We start from the raw sequence: 20,736 nt of genomic DNA on the forward strand, positions 1-20,736 counted from the left end.
CCTGGGAATACAAGGGAATATCAACATTGCAATTTTATGGTAAGTAAGCAAAACTGATGATTTTATCAAATCTACTATATCGTCTAGACAGTACCATTCTAGCTTTAGTTTTTTCTACTAAAAATTAACTGAAATTCATACTGTCAGTTTATTTATTTTCACCTACTGTAAAGGAATACCTTTACAGTTTTCCTTAGCAAGAGAAATTTTAGCTAAATAAAGAAAATTTCTTTGCATCCCAAAAGTGATTCCAAAATAACATGCAATACCTCATCAAGGAACAGACGGGGCAATGGGGTTCTTTTGTCCAAAGCCACAGCAACGCGGGAGGCCATGCAGTATCTTCGGAACCAAGCCCACTTATGTGTCTCAGCACAGCAAGGGAGGGTGTCCAGTTCCAGGTCACAAGCAAGGGCGACTAGCACCTGCAGTCACCAGAAATTAAAGACATAGGGATGCTTAGAAATGCAGTGAACACGTCCCCAACACTGTGTGTTAAAGATGAACCAACTGCTGCTGGCCACTGGCCACCATCCCAGAGCTAGTAGTTCCTCACCCCAGGCTGACTGCCATGGCCCAACAAGTGTTTTACCAGCACCTGTAACACAGAGATCCCTAACAGTTCCTAGTAAAGCACCTCACATGCACTTGCTGCCTGCACCCACTGACTACATGACCCGTGCATCTCAGGCACATTAATACTTGGATAAAAGCTTAGATATGAGGGCTCACATCACACAGCCACTACTCAGGACTTCCCAACTTAACTTCAGCAGATACCTGCAGCTGCCCTCCAAAGAGGCCTAAAACATAGCACAGTGGGTATGACAGTTCTCAGTGGCCTTCTCAGCTTGATGGCTTTCCCATCACTTTAGAGAACAAATCAAACGTTACCTTAAAGAATGGGCTGTGTAGCAGCTGCTTCCCGCCCCTCACGACAGGGTCCTCATACTCAAACTGCCTCTGCAGGGCTTCCGGGAGGCCTTTAACCAAGGCGGCAAGAGCACTGCCTGTGAAACTCTGGGAAGATAGCAAAACAACAATCTATTGCAGGAATCTAAAGTGCAGGGGAGGCTGACAGCTTGCTATGTTTCTATGAGTCAAATGTTTTATTAGGTTGGTACTGTTTCTTTTTTAAAAAATGCCTATGAATTCTCAAGTAGGAAAAAAGGTACAAGGACATAAACACTAATATAAAAAGAGGAGTTTGAGGCTGGGCATGGTGAAAAAGCAAAAATAGAAAAACTGAGGCAGGAGGATGGCTTGAACCATCCTTGAACCTGAAGGCAGGAATTTGAGGTTGCTGTGTGCTGTGATGACACCGCGGCACCCTACCGAGAGTCACAAAGTGAGACTCTGTCTCAGAAAAAAGTAAAAAAAAAGAAAAAGAGTAGTTTGAAAATTCATCTCAGAACCTTTAGTCTCAATCTCAGTATGGCCATTCAGCCCCCGTCGACCACAAGTCCCGCCGTTTCCTCATAAGGTCAGGATGCAAAGCAGATATGGTCAGGAGGACTCAATGTGAAGGCCAGTCAACGCCAAGCCATGTTCACAGCCATGTTTTAAACCCAAAGTCCTGTGTGGACCCAGTATTCACAACACCATGAGGAAGAGTCTGCCTGTGACAAAGTCCTCTCATTTACATGGCACTCCCCAACAATTCCTGATGATTTAGAGGTTTAAGTTATTAAAGCAATTTCTTATTCTCAAAGGGCCACACGTCTAGAAGCTGTGCTGTAGTGCTCCATACCAAAGCTCTTGCTTCCCCATCATTTTCTCCAAGAAGCCTGTTTATGTTGATTGACTGCCCAAATTCAGTTGTTAGCAGCTTCCTCAGTCTTTGAAGGGCCCACATTCTGTGGCTGGCAGCTGAAAAGAGCAGACAGAGAATGTCAGAAGCCTGACCACTTATTCCAAATGGGCAGACAGACATGACCAGAAAGGTGACATTTACCTAAGGCACTCAACTGCGCACACGCTGCCAGGGAGGCCGCCAGGCGAGGGACAATGCTTCTGTTGGAGGTGAGATTGAGTCGGAAGTCTAACAGACATGTCACCAGGTCCATAGACGGACAGGAGAGGACGCAGCGATCAGAAAGGAGGTCTTTAGGGCCTGTGAATGAGCACCGGGAATGTCCCTGTGTTGACACAAGGGGTGGGGAGGGGGCTATCCCATAAGGAGATGCTGCACAAATCCAGCTAACAAGAGGCACCCACACATGGAACAGAGCAGTTAGAGGTGGCCTATGGCACACCCTGCCTGAGCCATGAGCTCTTCACAGCAACGTTTTAATGTCAATCAAAAGCCTTCAGCACTGCAGCCTGGAAGGCAGAGTGCCCTGCAGCATGGGGCAGCCTGAAGGCACAGTGCCAGGCGGCATGGGGCAACCTGAATACACAATGCCGTGCAGCATGGGGCAGCTATGAAGGCAGAGTGCCAGGTGGCGTGGGGCAGCTGTGAAGGCAGAGTGCCAGGCAGGGTGGGGCAGCTGTGAAGGCAGAGCGCCAGGTGGCGTGAGGCAGCCTGAAGGCAGAGACCTGGCAGCATGGGGCAGCCTGAATGCTACTGGAAGGAGACATGTGCCTCCACGCTACTCCCACCCATCACAGCTTGTGGTCAAGCCTGGATGGCCTTGAGCCCCCTCACCTGCAGCTGGCATGATGGGGTACACTGTGAAGCGCCAGCCCCACCCATTCACAGACCCGTCACTGATAAACTTCCACTTCAGCTCATCCCCTGGGATGCGCAGCTCACTGGACCAGTCAGACCACTCTCGGCCTAGAGGAGAAAGGTACGGCCAAGGGTCAGGATCACTCCACCATCTGATCAACCCAAACTTCCTTAGACATAGAGCAAAATCATTCGTGCTGCATCTGAAGAATGACCTCCTACAACCCAAGTCTCTCAAGTTTAAACTCATGGTGACACAACCCTCTTGAGAACCACACTTTACTACAGAACACTCTTTAACAGCTACTCAACCCCTGTACCAAGCACTGGGGAAGCACATAGGCCAGCACTGCCCCCACAGCAGGTGCCACGTGAGGGGAAATGCTCATCAGCACAGCAGGTGCAGTGATGGGCCTGCAGTGCCAGCCCACCCACACCCATGCCGGGGCTGCCGGGCTGCTGCCCGCAGAAAGTCTGCTGTAAGCCAGGGACAGGACACGGAGCCACAGCTTTCCCCACAAAGGGCCACGTGTGCATCCAGCCTGGCTAGGAGTACAGCAGCCCAACCAGTGCACAGGGTCTGGTTCTGTGGTGGTGTGTTAAGGAATCTTGGAAGAACCACAAAGACCACACCCAGATTTCTGTCTTAGAAGGTCCATCTGGCAGCAGTGCGGGGATGGCCAGCAGGGGCTTTCTGCCGAAAGTAGAGAAACTGTCAAATCTAACAACTACTGAAAATTATACTGACAGACGTTAAAGTGCCAGAAAACCCATCTCACCCCTTCATCCATAGCTTCAGACCAGACATTTAAATAAGCAATATCACATGAAGTTAACTTTTACTGGGACACAGCTGTACCCACTCATGATGTGTACAGTAGAGGCCCACAAAACCTCAAATAGTTATTACTTGACTCTTTACAGGAAAACTCTGCTGCCCTGCTCAAGAAGAAAGATGAAGAACATGTAGAAGGCGCACATAATGCCCCTCTGCAGTGGGGCTCTAAAATACCTTTTCAGTGAGCACGGAACAAGCCCCACAGATGGAGCAGCGTGGCCCCTGACCTCAGGAGCTCGGCAGCAGAGCAGGACAGGTGGACGCCAGGTCTCCTGCCCGTGCAGTACTCTGTCCTGCACACGGATAACACTCATTCTGCATGTGGCCAAGCCCTCAATGCAATAGATTCAAAGTAAACCCTTTTACAGAGCTCTGTGTACGTCCACCTCCACACATCCCCAATACCTTCTCCAGCTGTCTGGGCAATGCTGAGTGTGTCCCAACAAGGGGCTTCTCTTGCACTGGTCACTCATTAGTGGTGTGAACACACATCGCATGGATAATCATCATTCAGAGTGGGGAACAAGGCAGACAAAGCCAGAGGGACTTCTACCACCCTTTCCTAAGCTCACACAGAACGGGACTTCTACTGCCCTTCCATAAGGCTAGCACAGGAATGAACCAGCAGTATTCTGTCCCCCAAAGTCAAGGGCTCCATCCACAGAACCCAGGGCAGGCAGACCACATCCCGCTCACCCTCTTCCTCACCTGATCGCACGGAGACAATCCTGTTGACACCATCCATGACTGTGAGAGGGTCGTGGCGCCTCTCAGTGGAGCACTGCCGGTCAAACTCCACCCTGAGTCCTTCTGCACCTGGGGGACAGCCCAGCACAAAGCACAGTGACCACCCTGGTCAGCACTCCAAAGACACACATACAGAGGAACAGGCAGGCTGAAAACCACGCTTACTGCTAATGAAATGCAGGTGGGTCAGAAGGACCAGCTTCGAAAACTAGAACTTGGACTGGCCACGTCTCTGCCTTGCAAAGGAAGGCTGGGGAACACCTCCACCAGGCCAATGTGTTTGGTGCTTTCGCTTCTGGGTGAACTGTCATGCTGCAGCCCTAGTACCCAGACCACGCCTTAAACTGCCTGGTTTTAAGAGAAGGTCTCTGGGGGTAGTATTTGGGGCTCGCTCTGGGATGACACAGGAGGTTGGGCAGGAGCAGGGGAAGAGCAAGCTCTAGAACCAGCCACTCGTGCAATGATCCAGGTGAGACAAAACGGTCGGAAGTCAGTGAGAAATGGTTGATTTGGAATACATTTTAAAACAGAAAAGATAGCACTTGCTGGTAGACTATGAAGTAGGAAAGAAACAGAGAAGAGAAAGAGGCCACAAGGTGAGACACCCTTTGTTCTGTAAATTTCTATGAAGAAAGAATAAAAGAAATAATAAAGTTAAATATTTTTAAAGTTGAAAACTATTTTCTGGGCCGGGTGTGGTGGCTCATGCCTGTAGTCCCAGCGCTGTGGGAGGCCGAGGCAGGTGGATTGCCTTTAGCTCAGAGGTTTGAGACCAGTATGAGCAGCAGTGAGCCAGAGTAAGACCTCGTCTCTACGAACATCAAAAACAGCCAGATGTTGTGGTGGGCGTCTGTAATCCCAGCTACTGGGGAGGCAACAGGACAGAGCATCGCTAGAGGAAGCATTGAAAAAAGAAGAAAGAAAATGAACAAAAAAAAAAAAAAGGAGTACTTCAAATGAAGAAGCATGATGAACAAGAAAGCTGAAATTAAAAAAAAAAAAACTATTTTCTGAAACTCACCTCATTTTAAAATTTCAAGAAAACAATGTCACATAAAAATGATCAAAATAAAAAGTACCAAGATCAAATCCAATATAAAGTTACTATTAGAAAAAAGTAAGAGGCTCAACGCCGGTGCTCACTGAGTAGGGTACCAGCCACATACACCAAGGCTGGCGAGTTCGAGCCCAGCCCAGGCCTGCTAAAGAACAATGACAACTGCAATCAAAAAATAGCTGGGGATTGTGGCAGGTGCCTGTAGTCCCAGCTACTTAAGAGGCCAAGGCAAGTGCATCACCTAAGATACTGGAGGTTGCTGTGAGCTATGACACCACGGCATTGTACCGAGGGCAACAAAGTGAGACTCTGTCTCAAAAAGAAAAAAGAAAAGATTGCAACTAAAATAAATGTCCAAAATAAAGACTAGAATAGAAAAATCAAACATAAGAGATAATGACTTAAAATAAATACAAGAAAGAAAGATTTTTTTTTTTTAATAGAAGTAAAAGGCACTTGAAAGGGAAGCAGCTGACAATAACCAGGAAAGTCACTGTGATCACATCTGTTCTTGGATAGGAGAACAAAGCAAGAACACTATAAACCATTACAAAACATGTCCTGACCGACTTGAAATTACATATTAAGAGGGCACACCTCTCATCTGAGACTATGACTCAGAATGCTCAAGATGAACACATCTAGTAAAATGCCTGAAGAAAGGCATGTAAAGGGGGGAAAACTACTGTTATCACACCTTCACAGAGGAAGACCATGTGATCAAGAGTTTACTATCCAGAAAAGTGACCTTTCAAGTTCAAAGGGCACAAACTCTCCTGGAAAAGTCTGATCTGAGGGACTGCTAAAGTACACTTCAGACAACAACCAAAGAGATGAAAGAGTGAAGAGAGAACATTCAACGGGATAAAGTAAGACCAGATGAGATGAAAAAGCATCGTTATTTCACAGGTATTACGTGCTGATAAATATAATATAATCACTTTAATAAATGTGAGAGAATGGAAACACTGTTTAGCATCTTCAGTAATCACAGAGACAAAAGTAGAATCAGGTCCTGTTTGCTGTGTATGTAACGCAGGATAAAGCAAATGAAAAATTATGAGATATCTATCACACCCTATCTTGGAACCAGGCTTTGACATGAAAAAAAATGCAGATATATAACAGAAGAATTAGAAAACTTCTACTTTTGAATCTGGATTGAAAATGTCAGTATGAACTCAAAAGAAACCAGCAGAGAGCCCAGGTGGAGGCAGAAGCCTACAGGAAAGCATGGACTATCTTGTCATGCCAGAATTGTTTCAGAAGCCAAACTGAAGAGGCTGCCACTATCTAGAGAGAAGACAATTGACCTTTAATGAGTATAATAAAGACAACAGATTAAAACCTATCATGTACGTTCAGTCCATGAGCTCATAATGATACTTTAAAAACGGTGTTGGGTCACCTTTGAAGGATAATAGGGAACCAATCAGTCTCTGGTAAATAGAAGGAAACACTAGAGAAAGTGGCAAATGGAAGGGAAGAACCAAGCATTCAGCTGCGTTGGTTATGCAAATAGCTCCAGGGTAACCAACTGAAGGATGAGGGGAAGTGTTTTTTTATAAAAAAAGTATTCCAGCTAATAAATAAAAAGGAAATGATTCCATGAGAACAGCAGTGCTCTGCAGCCCCAGCAGGTCAGTGGCTCCAGGTGCAGAGCCTCAGCAGCTGCTAATGGCAGGAAGCAGAGAAAGCACACAGGAGGCTCCCGAGGCAGGTGCAGCTGCAAGGGGCTCCCTGGAGGGGCCTCCCAACCAGGCACCAACTTTAGGACAGACTGCGGACCCGGAACTGCAGCAGTAGGGTACCATCAACAGTGACTCACAAAAATAAGGAAGAAAGAAAAAGAACACAAAGATGCACACTTGGGTGACACAAGCTGTCCAGAAATGCAAATTGGTGACGGCTCAAGGGCAGGACAGCACCCACCTTAGGGGACATGCCCAGGGCTTCTGGGGTCCATAAAGCTAACAGTTACTGTCCATGGCTCTCTGTAATGTTTTATTTTGTAAAAGAAGTTTTTTTAGAAAAGTGGGAAAGTAATTCCACAGTAATTCTGTAACCTCTTTTCTATAAAAAAGGGGGGGCGGGTATTTCTATGGAAGCAATTCCACAATCAGAATTCTGGAGGTGCAGAACCCTGTAGCTCCCCCAGGGCAGCCAGGTACCTGGTATCTTCACTGTGCCACTGGTGGAAGTGTCGTCGGTATAGGGGTGGCTGCTCTCCACCACCACAGGCTGAGAGGAAAGACGGCCGCTCTGTGAGTCTGTGGCCACATCCTCCAACTCGGTGACACAGAGCTCCAACAGCATATCTGCCACCTGGGGGAAAGTAGGGACAGAGATGTGGCTGACTGGCTGCATACTTGGGCTCTGGACACAACTCTGCTCATCCTGTCCAGACCTCCAGAGAAACGGGAGGCAGAGTGCAGGACTTGGAGTTTGAGAAACTGAGGTTCAATCAAGACAACACAGAGCTTGTGGCGGTGCTGTGAAGCTTACAGAAAATCTATATGAAACGTAGTCAGAAGGTGCCCAATGCCCTCAACAAGAGCCAAGTGATGAGGTGACATGCCTGTATGACAATACGTCCTGTTCACACCAAGACAGGCTGCTGCCTACTGAGGAAAGTCTGCCTCAGAAACAGAAACATCAAGGCAAGGAGCAGAAAGGTGATTAAAAAATGACAAGATCCTAGAAGGCACTGGAATCAGGCAGGAGGGGCAGGAATTAAGAATGGGCAGGCCGTCTGGGCCCAGCAGTGGCAGAGGACTAATATTAGGGGCTGCACCTATCAACACAAGCGGGCAGGGGTGTCTCGACCCAGGACACTAAGGGTCTGGCCATACCCTGTTCTCCCAATAAGCTATAATGCCGTTGTTTCAAATTAACATGAGGACTCAAATGATGAGATACAACGTTTCCATTTGTCCAGTGAAGCTGCTACTATAGTTATGTCATAATGCAACGCCCTTTTATTTATTTATTTTTATTTTTTTGCAGTTTTTGAACAGGGCCAGGTATATGGCGCCAGCACCCTACTCGAGCCACAGGTGCCACCCATGCAAGGCCCTTGTAAAAAAAGAGATGATTCAGGGCGGCGCCTGTGGCTCAAAGTGGTAGGGCGCCAGTCCCATATGCCAGAGGTGGCAGGTTCAAACCCAGTCCCAGCCAAAACCCACAAAAAAAAAAAAAAAAAAAAGAGATGATTCATACCACTCACATGGTTAATACCGATGAGAATAAAGTCTTTGTTATTTTTTAAAAGCAAAGAAAAGAATATAGTATAACAGCAACATTGTATTAACTCCTTTTTAAAAAATTTTTTGGAGACAGAGTCTTGCGCCATCATCTGGGCTAGAATGTAGTGGTGTTATCATAGCCCACAGCAGCCTCAAACTCCTGGACTCAAGTGATCCTCCTGCCTCCGCCTCCTGAGTAACTGGGACTACAGATGCCCACCACCATACTTTGCTAATTTTTCTACTTTTAGTAGAGGCAGGGTCTCACTCTTGCTCAAGCAGGTTGCAAACTCCTGGCTTTAAGCAATCCTCCCACGTAACTAAGATTATAGGTGCAAGCTACTACATCTGCTAATTTTTTAAATTTTTTTGTAGAGACAGGGTATCGCTATATTGCCAAGGCTAGTCTCAAACTTCTGGCCTCAAGTGGATCCTCCTGTCTCAGCCTCTCAACATGCTAGGATTACTGGTATGATACACTGTGCCTGGCATAACCCTAAAATTTTCGATTCAGAAAAAATAAAGCTCATCTCTTGACAATGCCCATTCTGTACCTTTTAGAAATATATTGTTCTTTGTCATTATTTTTCCTCAAATTTAGATAACAAATAGCTCAGCAAACAATGGTATCAATGTCCTACATTGGCACAATTATTTAAAATCTAAATGTGCCTTTTTTATCTTTGAGAGTCACAAACATAAGGTCAGGGCAGGACATACAACAACCATGTTGCCAACCTGGTCAGAACAATTTGAAGACCATCTCATCCTCAGTTCTGTCTTTGAGTTACTGGAAACAGACGCTGGGACCATCAAACACCTGGGCACAGAGCCCAGCAGGTGCTGCCCTCAGAACACCCTCCTGCACCTGGTACAGAGCCCAGCAGGTGCCAGCCCTCAGAACATCCCCCTGCAGTCTGTCCGTCCCTAGAGAAGAAGGGCAGCAAGCTTTGCAGGTGGAGATCACAGAGGACCCACCTACCAGCAGATTGAGTGTCCCCTCTGACCCTTAATTTCCTCATTGCATATAAAAGTAACCCCAGCCCCTGTACTGAGAGTACACCAGAACCAGGCCTGACAGGGATGTGTATGGCAAATGCTGGGCAATATTTTAAATCGAAGTTCTCATTCAGATCCTTTCTTCTCACAAATGCAACACACTTCTGAAAAAAATGCTTTGCTTACCTTGATTTAACCTCTTAGAATTATGCCAACCAACTTGTCTCAAAAAACAAAAAGAAGGAAACCTGTAACTTTTTAGTGCTTCCTGAATGGTAGATTAAGAAACTCCTAAAATATCCACCGAACCTTTCCTGGACTTTTAAGGCCACTCAGCTGTACTTAGGTACGTTATCATTTTGGTGCTCATGAAAAGGGGCCTCAAGAAACACAGACAAAGTAACTGCCACCAAGATGGCCACGCCAGACGCCTGGCACAGAGCAGCAACACTGCTGGTGAGAATCTTCCAGGAAGCCTGGACTTCAGGGCTGAGCAAGCCTATTTCTAAGATATTCATATACTGATAGTCCACTGACTTTACACGCTAGACTCATGATCTAGACTAAACATGCTTTAATATTTGGCAGCACTGGGCCCAGGAGGACTTTCTATTATTGCAAAATGCTCTGTATCTGAGCTGTCCAGGGCTGTGGCCACAGCCACATGTGACTACTGAGCATATGAGATACAGCTAGTGCACCTGAGAAACTGAAGAGCTTTTAAAATCTTGATTAAATTTGAATAGGCACATGTGGCTAGTGGCTATTTAAAGTTGCAATAGATAAAACACTAGGTATTAGAGTCTAAAGAGTTTTATCAGTAGAACGGAAGAGAGTCTATAAAAAGACCCAAAAATATTTAGTGGTTTTCAAACCACAGGGGAAAAGACACATTATTCAATGAATGATGTTAGGGCAACTGCTTTACCACCCAAGAAAAATTAAAGCTGGATCTCTATTTTATATGTTACATCAAGCTAAACCCTACGTGGTTCAAAAATATAAATATAATAAATGAAATAATAAAAACAATTAGAAGAAAACTGGGGGTGAATTTATTTAATAATGTCATACAAGCATTTTTCTAGCATGATATAAGACTTGGAAGCCATAAAGGAGAAAAGCTGGCAGGTCTGACTACATACAAACTAGAAATTTCTACATGGCAAAAAGCACCAAACCAACATCAAAAAACATATGATAGAAAGAACACATATTCAAAAAACTCTTAACAAGTCAGTAAGGGAAGGATCCATTAACTAGATCCAAAACAGGTAAAGGAATAATTAAAAATTTTGTTTTAGGTTAGGCATGGTGGCTCACACGTTTGATCCCAGCACTCTGGGAGATAGAGGATGGTGGTTTCCTTGAGTTTAGGAGTTTGAGACCGGCCTGACCAAGAGTGAGACCCTGTCTCTACTAAAACTAGAAAAACTAGAAAAACTAGCCAGGCCTTGTGGCGGGCTCCTGTGGTTCCAGCTACTTGAGAGGCTAAGGCAGGAAGATCGCTTGAACCTAAAAGCTTATGGTTGCTGTGAGCTATGACACCACGGTCCTCTACCAGGGCACAGAGTGAGACTCTGTCTCAAAAAAAAGTTTTGTTTTAAAAAAGTGCTTCTGAATTGCTTTCTCTGAGGAAAAAAATCTAGAACAAGATCACACGTGACTAAGGACAGCACCTCCCTCCAAGAGGAGTTTGGCCCAGCAAGAAGAAAGATGTGGCAGGTTGGCCCCGACCCTCTCCAAGACTCACCTGCGGGTAGGCGGTGCCCATGCCAGACAGCACGGCGGAAAGGACATCCCTGCCCCTGTCCCCAGCACGGTTGCACACAGACAGCTTGAGCAAGTCTACCACCACACGAGTGTCATCAGCAATCAGCAGACTGGTGAACTCATCCAAGAACTGAGGCTCTGGGCCTGATGCTTTATTTTGGCTTTCAACATCCTAAGTTAAATGACATCCAACAATTAAACATGAGCAATGAGCTGTTAAGATATAAAAAGTCACTCGTAGACCCATGAACTCTAAAGACATTTGAATACCAATGAGTAAGAGACTTGGAGGTGTTTAAAGACTATGGACAAGACAGATTAAGAAATGACAGGTCCCATGGGCGGCGCCTGTGGCTCAGTCGGGAGGGCGCCGGCCCCATATACCGAGGGTGGCGGGTTCAAACCCGGCCCCGGCCAAACTGCAACCAAAAAATAGCCGGGCGTTATGGCGGGCGCCTGTAGTCCCAGCTACTCGGGAGGCTGAGGCAAGAGAATCGCCCAGGAGTTGGAGGTTGCTGTGAGCTGTGTGAGGCCATGGCACTCTACCGAGGGCCATAAAGTGAGACTCTGTCTCTACAAAAAAAAAAAATTAAATAAATTAAAAAAAACAAAAAGAAATGACAGGTCCCCGCCACGGCACTCTACCAAGGGCAATAAAGTAAGACTCTGTCTCTTTAAAAAAAAAAAAAAAAGAAAGAAAGAAAGAAATGACAGGTCCCTAAAATCTCCACTATGTTTTCAAGACTAATCAATTTTTTTTTTTTTTTTTTTTTGTTCTTGAGACAGGGTTCCACCCTATGCCCCTGGAGCAGAGTGCAGTGGGCGTGGTAGCTCACCACAACCTCAGACTCAGGCTGCGGGCACCCCGCTGCCTCAGCCTCAGGAAGCCGCTGGGATTACAGGCGCTCGCTGCGGTGCCCGGCTGGGTTTTTCCATTTTTTTCACGAGTCGGGGTCTCACTGTCGCTCAGGTGAGTCTCGAACTCCTGAGCTCAAGTGATTCTCCCTCCTCAGCCTCCCACAGTGCTGGGATTACAGGCGTGAGCCACCGCGCCCGGCAAGACTAATCAATTTTTTAAAAGATTACCAATAGCATCTATGTAAAAGAGATGTCTTAAACTATAAAGAAATGACCATTTACTACTGTGAACAAGTTTGCATCACAGACATTTATAGGAGTCGTCTTGGAACAAAGTCACACCATACAAAATATACTCATTACTTGTAAGGTAGGTATACTTGAGAATTTTTTATCAACTAAATCTGTGCCCTATATATTATATATTATATTCTGTCTAGAGCCTCTCCATAATTTCTTTCTAGAATCTTATTTAAAGCAACTTATTAGCATGTAACACACTGCCCATAATTTCTTGCTTCTTGGGTTCTGGAACCCAAGAAGCAAGAAACAATAATCCATAAAACAAAAGTCTTGCTATACTTGGTCACTTGTATAGTGAAACAACAATCCATAAAACAAAAGTCTTGCTATACTTGGTCACTTCCCATTCCCCCTGCGTCAGCTAAAACATACCACATCTGTGACAATTCATGTTCTCTCCTTTTCCGCAGAGGAAGGAGCTTGTTGTCTCCTATATGCCAATAACCCAGCATCACTACACCCCCAGATTTCAAATGGCTGTCCAACACAAGAGCTACCTGAAGATCAGCACTGGTGCTCCACTCTAGAGAAGGGCAGGGTGGCCATGAGAAGTGGGAATCCCACAATGTCTGACCTGAAGTAGGAATTGCTGTGACCCTGTGCAGATCAGCAGGCCCCAAGCCCTTCATGTTCCCCAAACAGAGTTTAGCTCACCAGAGGAAGAGCAAGAGCCAGACAAACACCCTTTCTCTGCTCTCTTGCTTTCTGGACCTCAGCAAACCCAATGCAGCTCCTTCCACAAACAGAAAAGAGCCAGGTGAAGCAGAGCCCCCGTTAAGGGGACACAACCAATGTGCCCTGAAAACCACTTCTATCTGAGATAGGAATAAGGTTCTCCCTTTAGAAAAACAGATCGTACTCTTGCCTCTGTGTGGAGATCCAGGGAGTCAGTGAGTTAAATCCATTGGAAATGACATTCTAGAATATGGTTCACTGAAGGTCAGCAAAAGCATTCATTGAAATATATCCATGAGGGCTCGACGCCTGTAGTTCAGTGATTAGGGCACCAGCCACATACACAGAGACAGGCGGGTTCGAATCCAGCCTGGGCTTACTAAACAACAATGACAACTGCAACAAAACAATAACTAGGTGTTGTGGCTGGCGCCTGTAGTCCCAGCTACTTGGGAAGCTAAGGCAAGAGAATCGCTTAAGCCCAAGAGTTTGAGGTTGCTATGAGCTGTGATGCCACAGCACTCTACCGGGGGTGACATAGTGAGACTCTGTCTCAAAAAAAAAAAAAAAAAAAAGTTTTGTTTTTTTTTTAATTTTAAAAATATAATATTTTATGTGTGTGTGTGTGTATATATATATATGTGTGTGTGTATATATATATATCTATGAGATGTAATATTTTTGGTCTTGCAGTTGAAATGGACCTAACATTTTTTTTGTTCAGGGTGTTTAAAAAAAACAACAACAACACAGAAAATATGCCCAGAGCAGTGACTTTCAGCCTGTGTGCCATGGCACACTGAGTGCTGAGACAGTTCTTAAAGATCATTAATTACATTATTTTTGAAAGAAGTTCTAAGTATATTCGTTTTTCTTTTTTTTTTTTCCGCTCATTTTTTGGATAAACAATTTATTTAAATGTGCTGTGGAAATATAAATACAGGTTCAAGTGCGCAGTGAGATAAAAAAGGTTGGAAAACATTATACATTGAGAACTTACAGCAGCGGTTCTCAATGTTCCTGTGTCGCGACCCACAGGAACTGTATTAAAGGGCCACGGCATTAGGAAGGTTGAGAACCACTGGTAAAGAAATTGCTACAGAAGAAAATCACTAGTAGCACATTCTTAAATATGAATTATAGCTTAACACTAACATTAAAATGATTATATTTTGCCTTAATAATATGAGTCAAACCAAAACAGCAATGATAGAAATTCAAGTGTATAACCTAGATAATGCCTATACAAATTAGTGGAGATGAAATCAAATACTCCTTCTTCTAACCTTAAAGCAAAATATTTTGCCTTCTTCAGAATAATTTCTGAATCCTGAATTAAATCTTCATGCTGGGAGACTGTCCAAAATCAGAATTTGAGCCCAGACATAAATAGGGTTCATAAATAGGGAGTTTCATATTATCACAGATGGTTATAAATAACTTCCATAGGACATACTGCCTGCCAGCAGTTACACTGTAATAAATCAAAGGTCCCAAATGTAATTTAAAAGAAGGCATGTTTATCCCCAAGGGGGCAGACTGGCAAGGGAGAAGTGGCTTGGTGTGGGAGCTCCTGAGTGAGCTGGGAAGGGCGTCTGCATGTGGGGTGGATGGTGGGACAGAGCCAGGACAAGAGAGGAAGGTACTCTTCCTTTTGGCCAATCAGCATTGATGGGGGTGAGGGGGAGGACCACAGGTCAGTCCTCCAGAAGGCAGACAGTTTTTGAGTGCCAGAGGCTGTGCAGGGTGGGAAGGGCACCCACCAGTGGGCAGGTAGTGGCCAAGACAGGAGACTGGACTATAATAGTCACTGAAGACAGGAGCCTAAGTTTTCACTTCAGAGAAGACAGTAATTTAAAAAGGGTAAAAACTACAATGAATTCTAAATGGACTAAAATCAATCATATTGGGTAAACTGGTGGTTTTCCATAAATGTAGATATATATTTATAACCTATATAAACACACCTATATTTATTCCCTAGCTCTGTCACCCTAACAGCAATAAGCACATGAGGGCCCAAATCTTGACTTCTAAATACCATCTACCACTAAAATCAATCAGGACTTCTTAAAAGAAATAGCTGATTCCTATTTGGAGAAAGAAACATCTTGTTGAGCCTGGAATTTTGTGTTTGCCAGAAAGCAAGGAAACACTCAAAGAATGATGGGAATATGTCATTAGAACAGATAAAATTCTATCAAATATTTAAAGAAGAATTAACTTCAATCCTTCACAAACTCCTATAAAAAACAGAAAAGGAAGGAGCACTTCCCAGTTCAATCTATATAGCCAGAGAAAGGCATGATGGGAAACTACAAATCAGTATCCCTTATGAATACAGATATAAAAATCCCCAACAAAATCGTAGCAAGCCAAATCCAGCAACATATGAAAGGATCATACACCTAGTAGTAATCAGCTTACCAAGCGCCCAGACCTTGGTTTCCAAATTCTATAATCCAGTAAAAGGAAGTCTATTCTCATTAGAGAAAAGCAGGGGGAGGTAGGTAAAAGATGAGTCTGGAACACACTACTGTGCCAGAAAGTGAGGAAGTGCTCTAGGAATTAGAGGGACACATCAGAAAGACAAAGGACCAGCCTGCAGGGCTCCCAGTGGCCAAGTATGGGTACAATGTGGGTATTAAAAAATGACTGTAATGAGTATCACTAATTAAATAAAATAGGAACCGATTGATCTATAAAACACAATGACAAGAAGATAATTAAATATTAAAAGAAGACAGACAGACAGAAGACTTGAGAAGGTAAAGGTCTTTCCAATAAAAGAATGGCAATAATTACATTCTAGAAGTAATGATAAAATTTGAAAGATGACCATGTGACAGCAACCACAGTAATAATGGACTCAGCTAGAATCATTAATAGATGCTAAAACCTGGTGGGTCAAAGTATGATGAGGAACAAGTTTTGTCATAGTCTCTAAGTATCTACCCACGAGGACTGATGAACTGCCAGTGGAGAAGCTTGGCAGGCACCCTTAACCAAGCGGTAAGTTACATCACCAGTAACACAACAACTCAAGGGTGCAAGAATCCCAGCAGAGCACTGAAAACAACTCCGCAGCATCCTCGTGGTGTTTTCTGTTAGAATGAAGGACTGAAGGACTATTCTATACTGAAGACTAACAAACCCAGGCTGGGTGCTAGACCCATGGGGTACTACAAGGATGATGAGCAAACTCCAAACAGGTCTGTGGATTCAAAAGTAATCCTGGGCCGGCCCCATATACCGAGGGTGATGGGTTCAAACCTAGCCCTGGCCAAACTGCAACCAAAAAATAGCCGGGCGTTGTGGCGGGCGCCTGTAGTCCCAGCTACTTGGGAGGCTAAGGCAAGAGAATCACTTAAGCCCAGGAGTTGGAGGTTGCTGTGAGCTATGTGACTCGCCACGGCACTCTACCGAGGGCTGTGTCTCTACAAAAAAAAAAAAAAAAAACAAACAAACAAAAGTAATCCTGGATCAGTGCTAATGTCCTGATACTCAGGGAGTGCACGCCGAGATGCTGAGCAGTGGACAGAGGCTGTGGGCTGAGGCACCTCACAAGTGAATAGCACGTGAAGCACACTGTGTTCCTAAGAGCTTGTGTATGCGTTTAAGATTATTACATAGTAAGAAATTAAAGATTATCTCTTCACCTCTTTAGTTTTGGTCATGGTCTCTGCAATGATGCTGGCAGCTCCTGGGTCATCTGTCACTGGGATAAAGGGCCGAGAGGAGGCGGAGGGAGCAGACGGAGTCACCGCAGAGGGGGTCACAGCATCCTCAGAGGACAAGATCTAATTGGAGTACACAGTAGGAGAATTTAACTGAAAAGTCTGGCAAAATGGCATACTTCCCACATGAGTTCAAAATAACTCATCTAAAGTCACTTGGGCTGTCTGAAGTGTTCCAGATTGTACAGAGGTCACCTGGGGCTTGTGCCGCACAGCATCTACTACCCCAGTGTAGACAGGGGCAGTCCTGCGGAGTTAAGCACATTCATATTTCCAAGACAACCAATTTATATTCAAGCAGGTCACATTAGACTAAAACTCAGCTCACTTATCTTCAAGTGGGTCTTTCACCAAGTTACCAAAACATTTGGCTATCAGAGTTTTAAGGTTTCTGAATCACAGATAAAGGACTGTGAACTTGCATTAGTAATTTTTTTAAAAGAATAAACCTAATTCCACTTATACACTAAAAATGCTTCTTTGAATAAAATATTTTATAAGTCAAGCCAAAAATCAAAGTAGTGAGCACAAAAACAGCCTAAACCAAGTGACAGAATGACTGAGGAAAGTCAAGAGACTTTCCCTGACACAAAATAGCCACCCTCTCCTTTCTGATCTAATACTGCTTTATGATTCACTTTTACCTCTCTCTTTTCTTGCCATGGGTTTGGACTCAGTCTGTCTTCAATGTCCAGGCCCAGCACACATTCGTTTCCATTCATGGGACTAGCCATGGTGGACACATCAGAAGGGGGTGCCGAGAAGGAAGGGCACTCCACAGGGGCCATCATGCCGGCAGGCATCAGGGCCCCCACCACTGCGTCTCTGCCAGAACAGAAAACCAGGCCTGCAGTGAGCTCCCTTTCAGTAGCACATGACACAGGACGCACAAGGCAAGACAAGTGCTCACTGAGGCACTCCCTCAATCTGGTAGGGTACACGTATCACTCACCTAACGGGCACAATGTAAGTAAGGTACCCGGCATACCTCCTAGGGGAGGGGTACGACCACAACAGGGACCTCACCTAACAAACACAAACATTATAACCTAATCGTTTGCACCCTTATGTTAAACTGAAGTAAAAAATAAAAGAGTTTTAGAAAAATACCAAACATTACTATCATGTGCCTATCAGGCAAAACCTAAAATGTTTACTCTGGACCGTATTTATTTATTTATTTTATTGTTGGGGATTCATTGAGGGTACAATAAGCCAGGTAAAACTGATTGCAATTGTTAGGCAAAGTCCCTCCTGCAAACATGTCCTGCCCTGGACCTTATTTATTTTAATAACCACAGTGATGACAAATGTAAAAGTGAACCACAGTGAGCCCATAGCTCTCCCTGAGAAGCCCTGCTGGGCTGTGACAGCCTTAGGAACACCAGGAATCTCTGTGTTCACTCAAAGTGCGCCACATGCTAGGCTACAAGGACCCGGCATCCTCCCAATGATGGACTCAGGCTTTGTACCTGTGAGGTCCACACCCCTGACACATGAAAAGATGAGCAGCTCACTTGGACAGTGAACAAACAGCAGCAAAATCTCATTAAGACTACACTGTGAACCCGTCTTACCCACGCAGTGAGGAAGGTGCCCTATATCACCATAAATTAGTTATCAACTAATTCTTCCTCTTTCCCAAATATGAATGCTTATTAGAGTTTAATAACCAAAAGAATAATGTAAATGTTCAACTTAGTTTTCTGATTCATGTTTCAAAACAAGCAAGCACAAAGACACCATCAAATCACTATCAAAGAATATGTGACTCTGACACACAGCATTGAAAGACAATAATACAATATTCTTGTAGACATTTGATAAACCAAAAAATTACAAAATCCAAAGCTTACATAGTTGCAGCATTTCAAGACTCAGCACAGCAGCCTACCTGGCATACACGATCTGCAGTGCTGTGAGGACATGCGATAAGGCCTGCTGTTTGGCCAGATTTCCATCCAACGACAGGAGAATCTTGGCCAGAGAAGGGCGATGTGGCTTAGAACTACTTGTACCACTTATCTTGTTACTGGCAGAAGAATCAGCATCTGAAGGCACGCCTGAAAAGGAAAATAAAATTTGGAATCTGCAGGTGTGAGCCACCACACACAGCCTCAACAAGATTATTCTACAATTTATGAAGGAACTAAAACTGCTATAGAAAAAGAAGAATGAGGAGAAGAAATCAGTCTACCCAATTTCAAAAATGCTTATAAGATTATCATACTCAAGATCATAGTTTGCTCTATTTCTATAAGGTCTGACCTTTCCGGTTAGTTCCAAAACACACTGCAATATGTATTTTACTATTTCACAGAGTATTAGGCTCATTAACAGTCTTTCAAAGTTTTCCAGCAAAGTTTCACTGTACCTGCAGAAAGATGTAAATACCTTCACAAAATGCAAATATCATAGTTTATGTTACATACATACCCCGTTTCCCCGAAAATAAGACATCGTCTGAAAATAAGACCTACTTACAGGAAAGATAAAGCGTCCCCTAAAAATAAGACCTAGCGCGTCTTTGGGAGCAAGCCTTAATATAAGACACTGTCTTATTTTTGGGGAAACAGGGTGTAAGCTGTGAAAATGCTGTAAGAGCTGCCTGTATTTAATTGACCCTGTGAGGAAAAACAAAACAAATCCAAAATAACAGAACGAGAAGAAATTTACCAACAAAGTCGGATCAGACCCACATCCCAAATAGCACCCAAGCCTCAGCAGAGGTGGGGAGACGGACAGAGCTAGGATGTGTCCATGTCAACTCACCTGAAACTGATCAGCAAGTTTAATACAACTTCTATCAGAATTCTAGCAACAGCTTTTATAGATATCAAAAAGATTTTTTTTTTGAGACAGAGTCTCACTTTGTTGTCCAACGAGTGCTATGGCATCATAATTCACAGCAGCCTAAAACTCTTGGGCTCAAGGGATCCTCATGCCTCAACCTCCCAAGTAGCTGGGTCTACAGGTGCCCAGCTAGTTTTTCTATTTTTAGTAGAGACGAGGTCTCATTCTTGCTCAGACTGCTCTCGAGTTCCTAAGTTCAAGAAATTCTTCCACCCCAGCCTCCAAGAGTACTAGGATTACAGGTGTGAGCCACCACACACAGCCTCAACAAGATTATTCTACAATTTATAAAGGAACTAAAACTGCTATAGAAAAAGAAGAATGAGGAGAAGAAATCAGTCTACCCAATTTCAAAAATGCTTATAAGATTATCATACTCAAGGCTGTGTGTTACTGGCATGGGAACCAATGGGATAAAAAAAAGAACCGAGAACGTGAACCACTCAAATATGCCCAAATGACTTTTGATAAATGTGCAAAAGCCATTCCATAGAGGAAAGACCTACTTTCAATAAGTAGTACTGGGGTAACTGGACACCTGTAGGCAAAAAGCCAAACCTCACCCTCAGTCTCACACCTATCCCACAAAATTAAAATGGTTAAGTACAAAACACAAAACTATAAATCTTTTAGTAAACAACGTAAGAGACAATCCTTAGGATCTAGGACTAGGCCAAAGTATCCTTAGACTTCACATCAAAAGTATAATCCATAAAAGAAAAAACTGATATATTAGACTTTATTGAAATTTTACAACTTTTGTTCTGTGGAAGAAGATGAAAAGACAAGCTACAGACAAGAAGAAAACATTTGCATAACACTGACCTGACAGCGTACTAAAAGCGTCTAGACCAGCGGTTCTCAAATTGTGGGTTGACCCACAGGAACTGTATTAACGGGCCGCAGCATTAGGAAGATTGAGAACCACTGACCTAGATACATAAAAAACACTGTAAACTCTACAAACAGTTTTAAAAAGT

General features: G+C 44.1%; 1 protein-coding gene across 11 annotated transcripts in view; it reads right to left on the reverse strand.

Annotated features, from left to right (window-relative positions):
* The window catches only part of HERC2 (HECT and RLD domain containing E3 ubiquitin protein ligase 2), a 275,737-nt gene that overhangs the window by 31,870 nt on the left and 223,131 nt on the right, over positions 1–20,736 (reverse strand). For 10 of the 11 annotated variants that reach the window (XM_053582031.1, XM_053582025.1, XM_053582027.1 and 7 more), the window contains 11 exons: positions 18,798–18,966; positions 17,548–17,728; positions 16,826–16,966; positions 11,311–11,502; positions 7,485–7,638; positions 4,218–4,325; positions 2,648–2,779; positions 1,955–2,113; positions 1,751–1,869; positions 895–1,020; positions 270–425 (listed from right to left, as the gene is read on the reverse strand). In XM_053582031.1, the coding sequence (XP_053438006.1) occupies positions 270–425; positions 895–1,020; positions 1,751–1,869; positions 1,955–2,113; positions 2,648–2,779; positions 4,218–4,325; positions 7,485–7,638; positions 11,311–11,502; positions 16,826–16,966; positions 17,548–17,728; positions 18,798–18,966 (1,637 nt within the window). The remainder of the gene's footprint in view (positions 1–269; positions 426–894; positions 1,021–1,750; positions 1,870–1,954; positions 2,114–2,647; positions 2,780–4,217; positions 4,326–7,484; positions 7,639–11,310; positions 11,503–16,825; positions 16,967–17,547; positions 17,729–18,797; positions 18,967–20,736) is intronic. The other variant, XM_053582029.1, reaches the window with a different exon arrangement.

The sequence above is a fragment of the Nycticebus coucang genome, chromosome 2 (genome assembly GCF_027406575.1).
Source record: "Nycticebus coucang isolate mNycCou1 chromosome 2, mNycCou1.pri, whole genome shotgun sequence".
NCBI classification, from domain to species: Eukaryota; Metazoa; Chordata; class Mammalia; order Primates; family Lorisidae; genus Nycticebus; species Nycticebus coucang.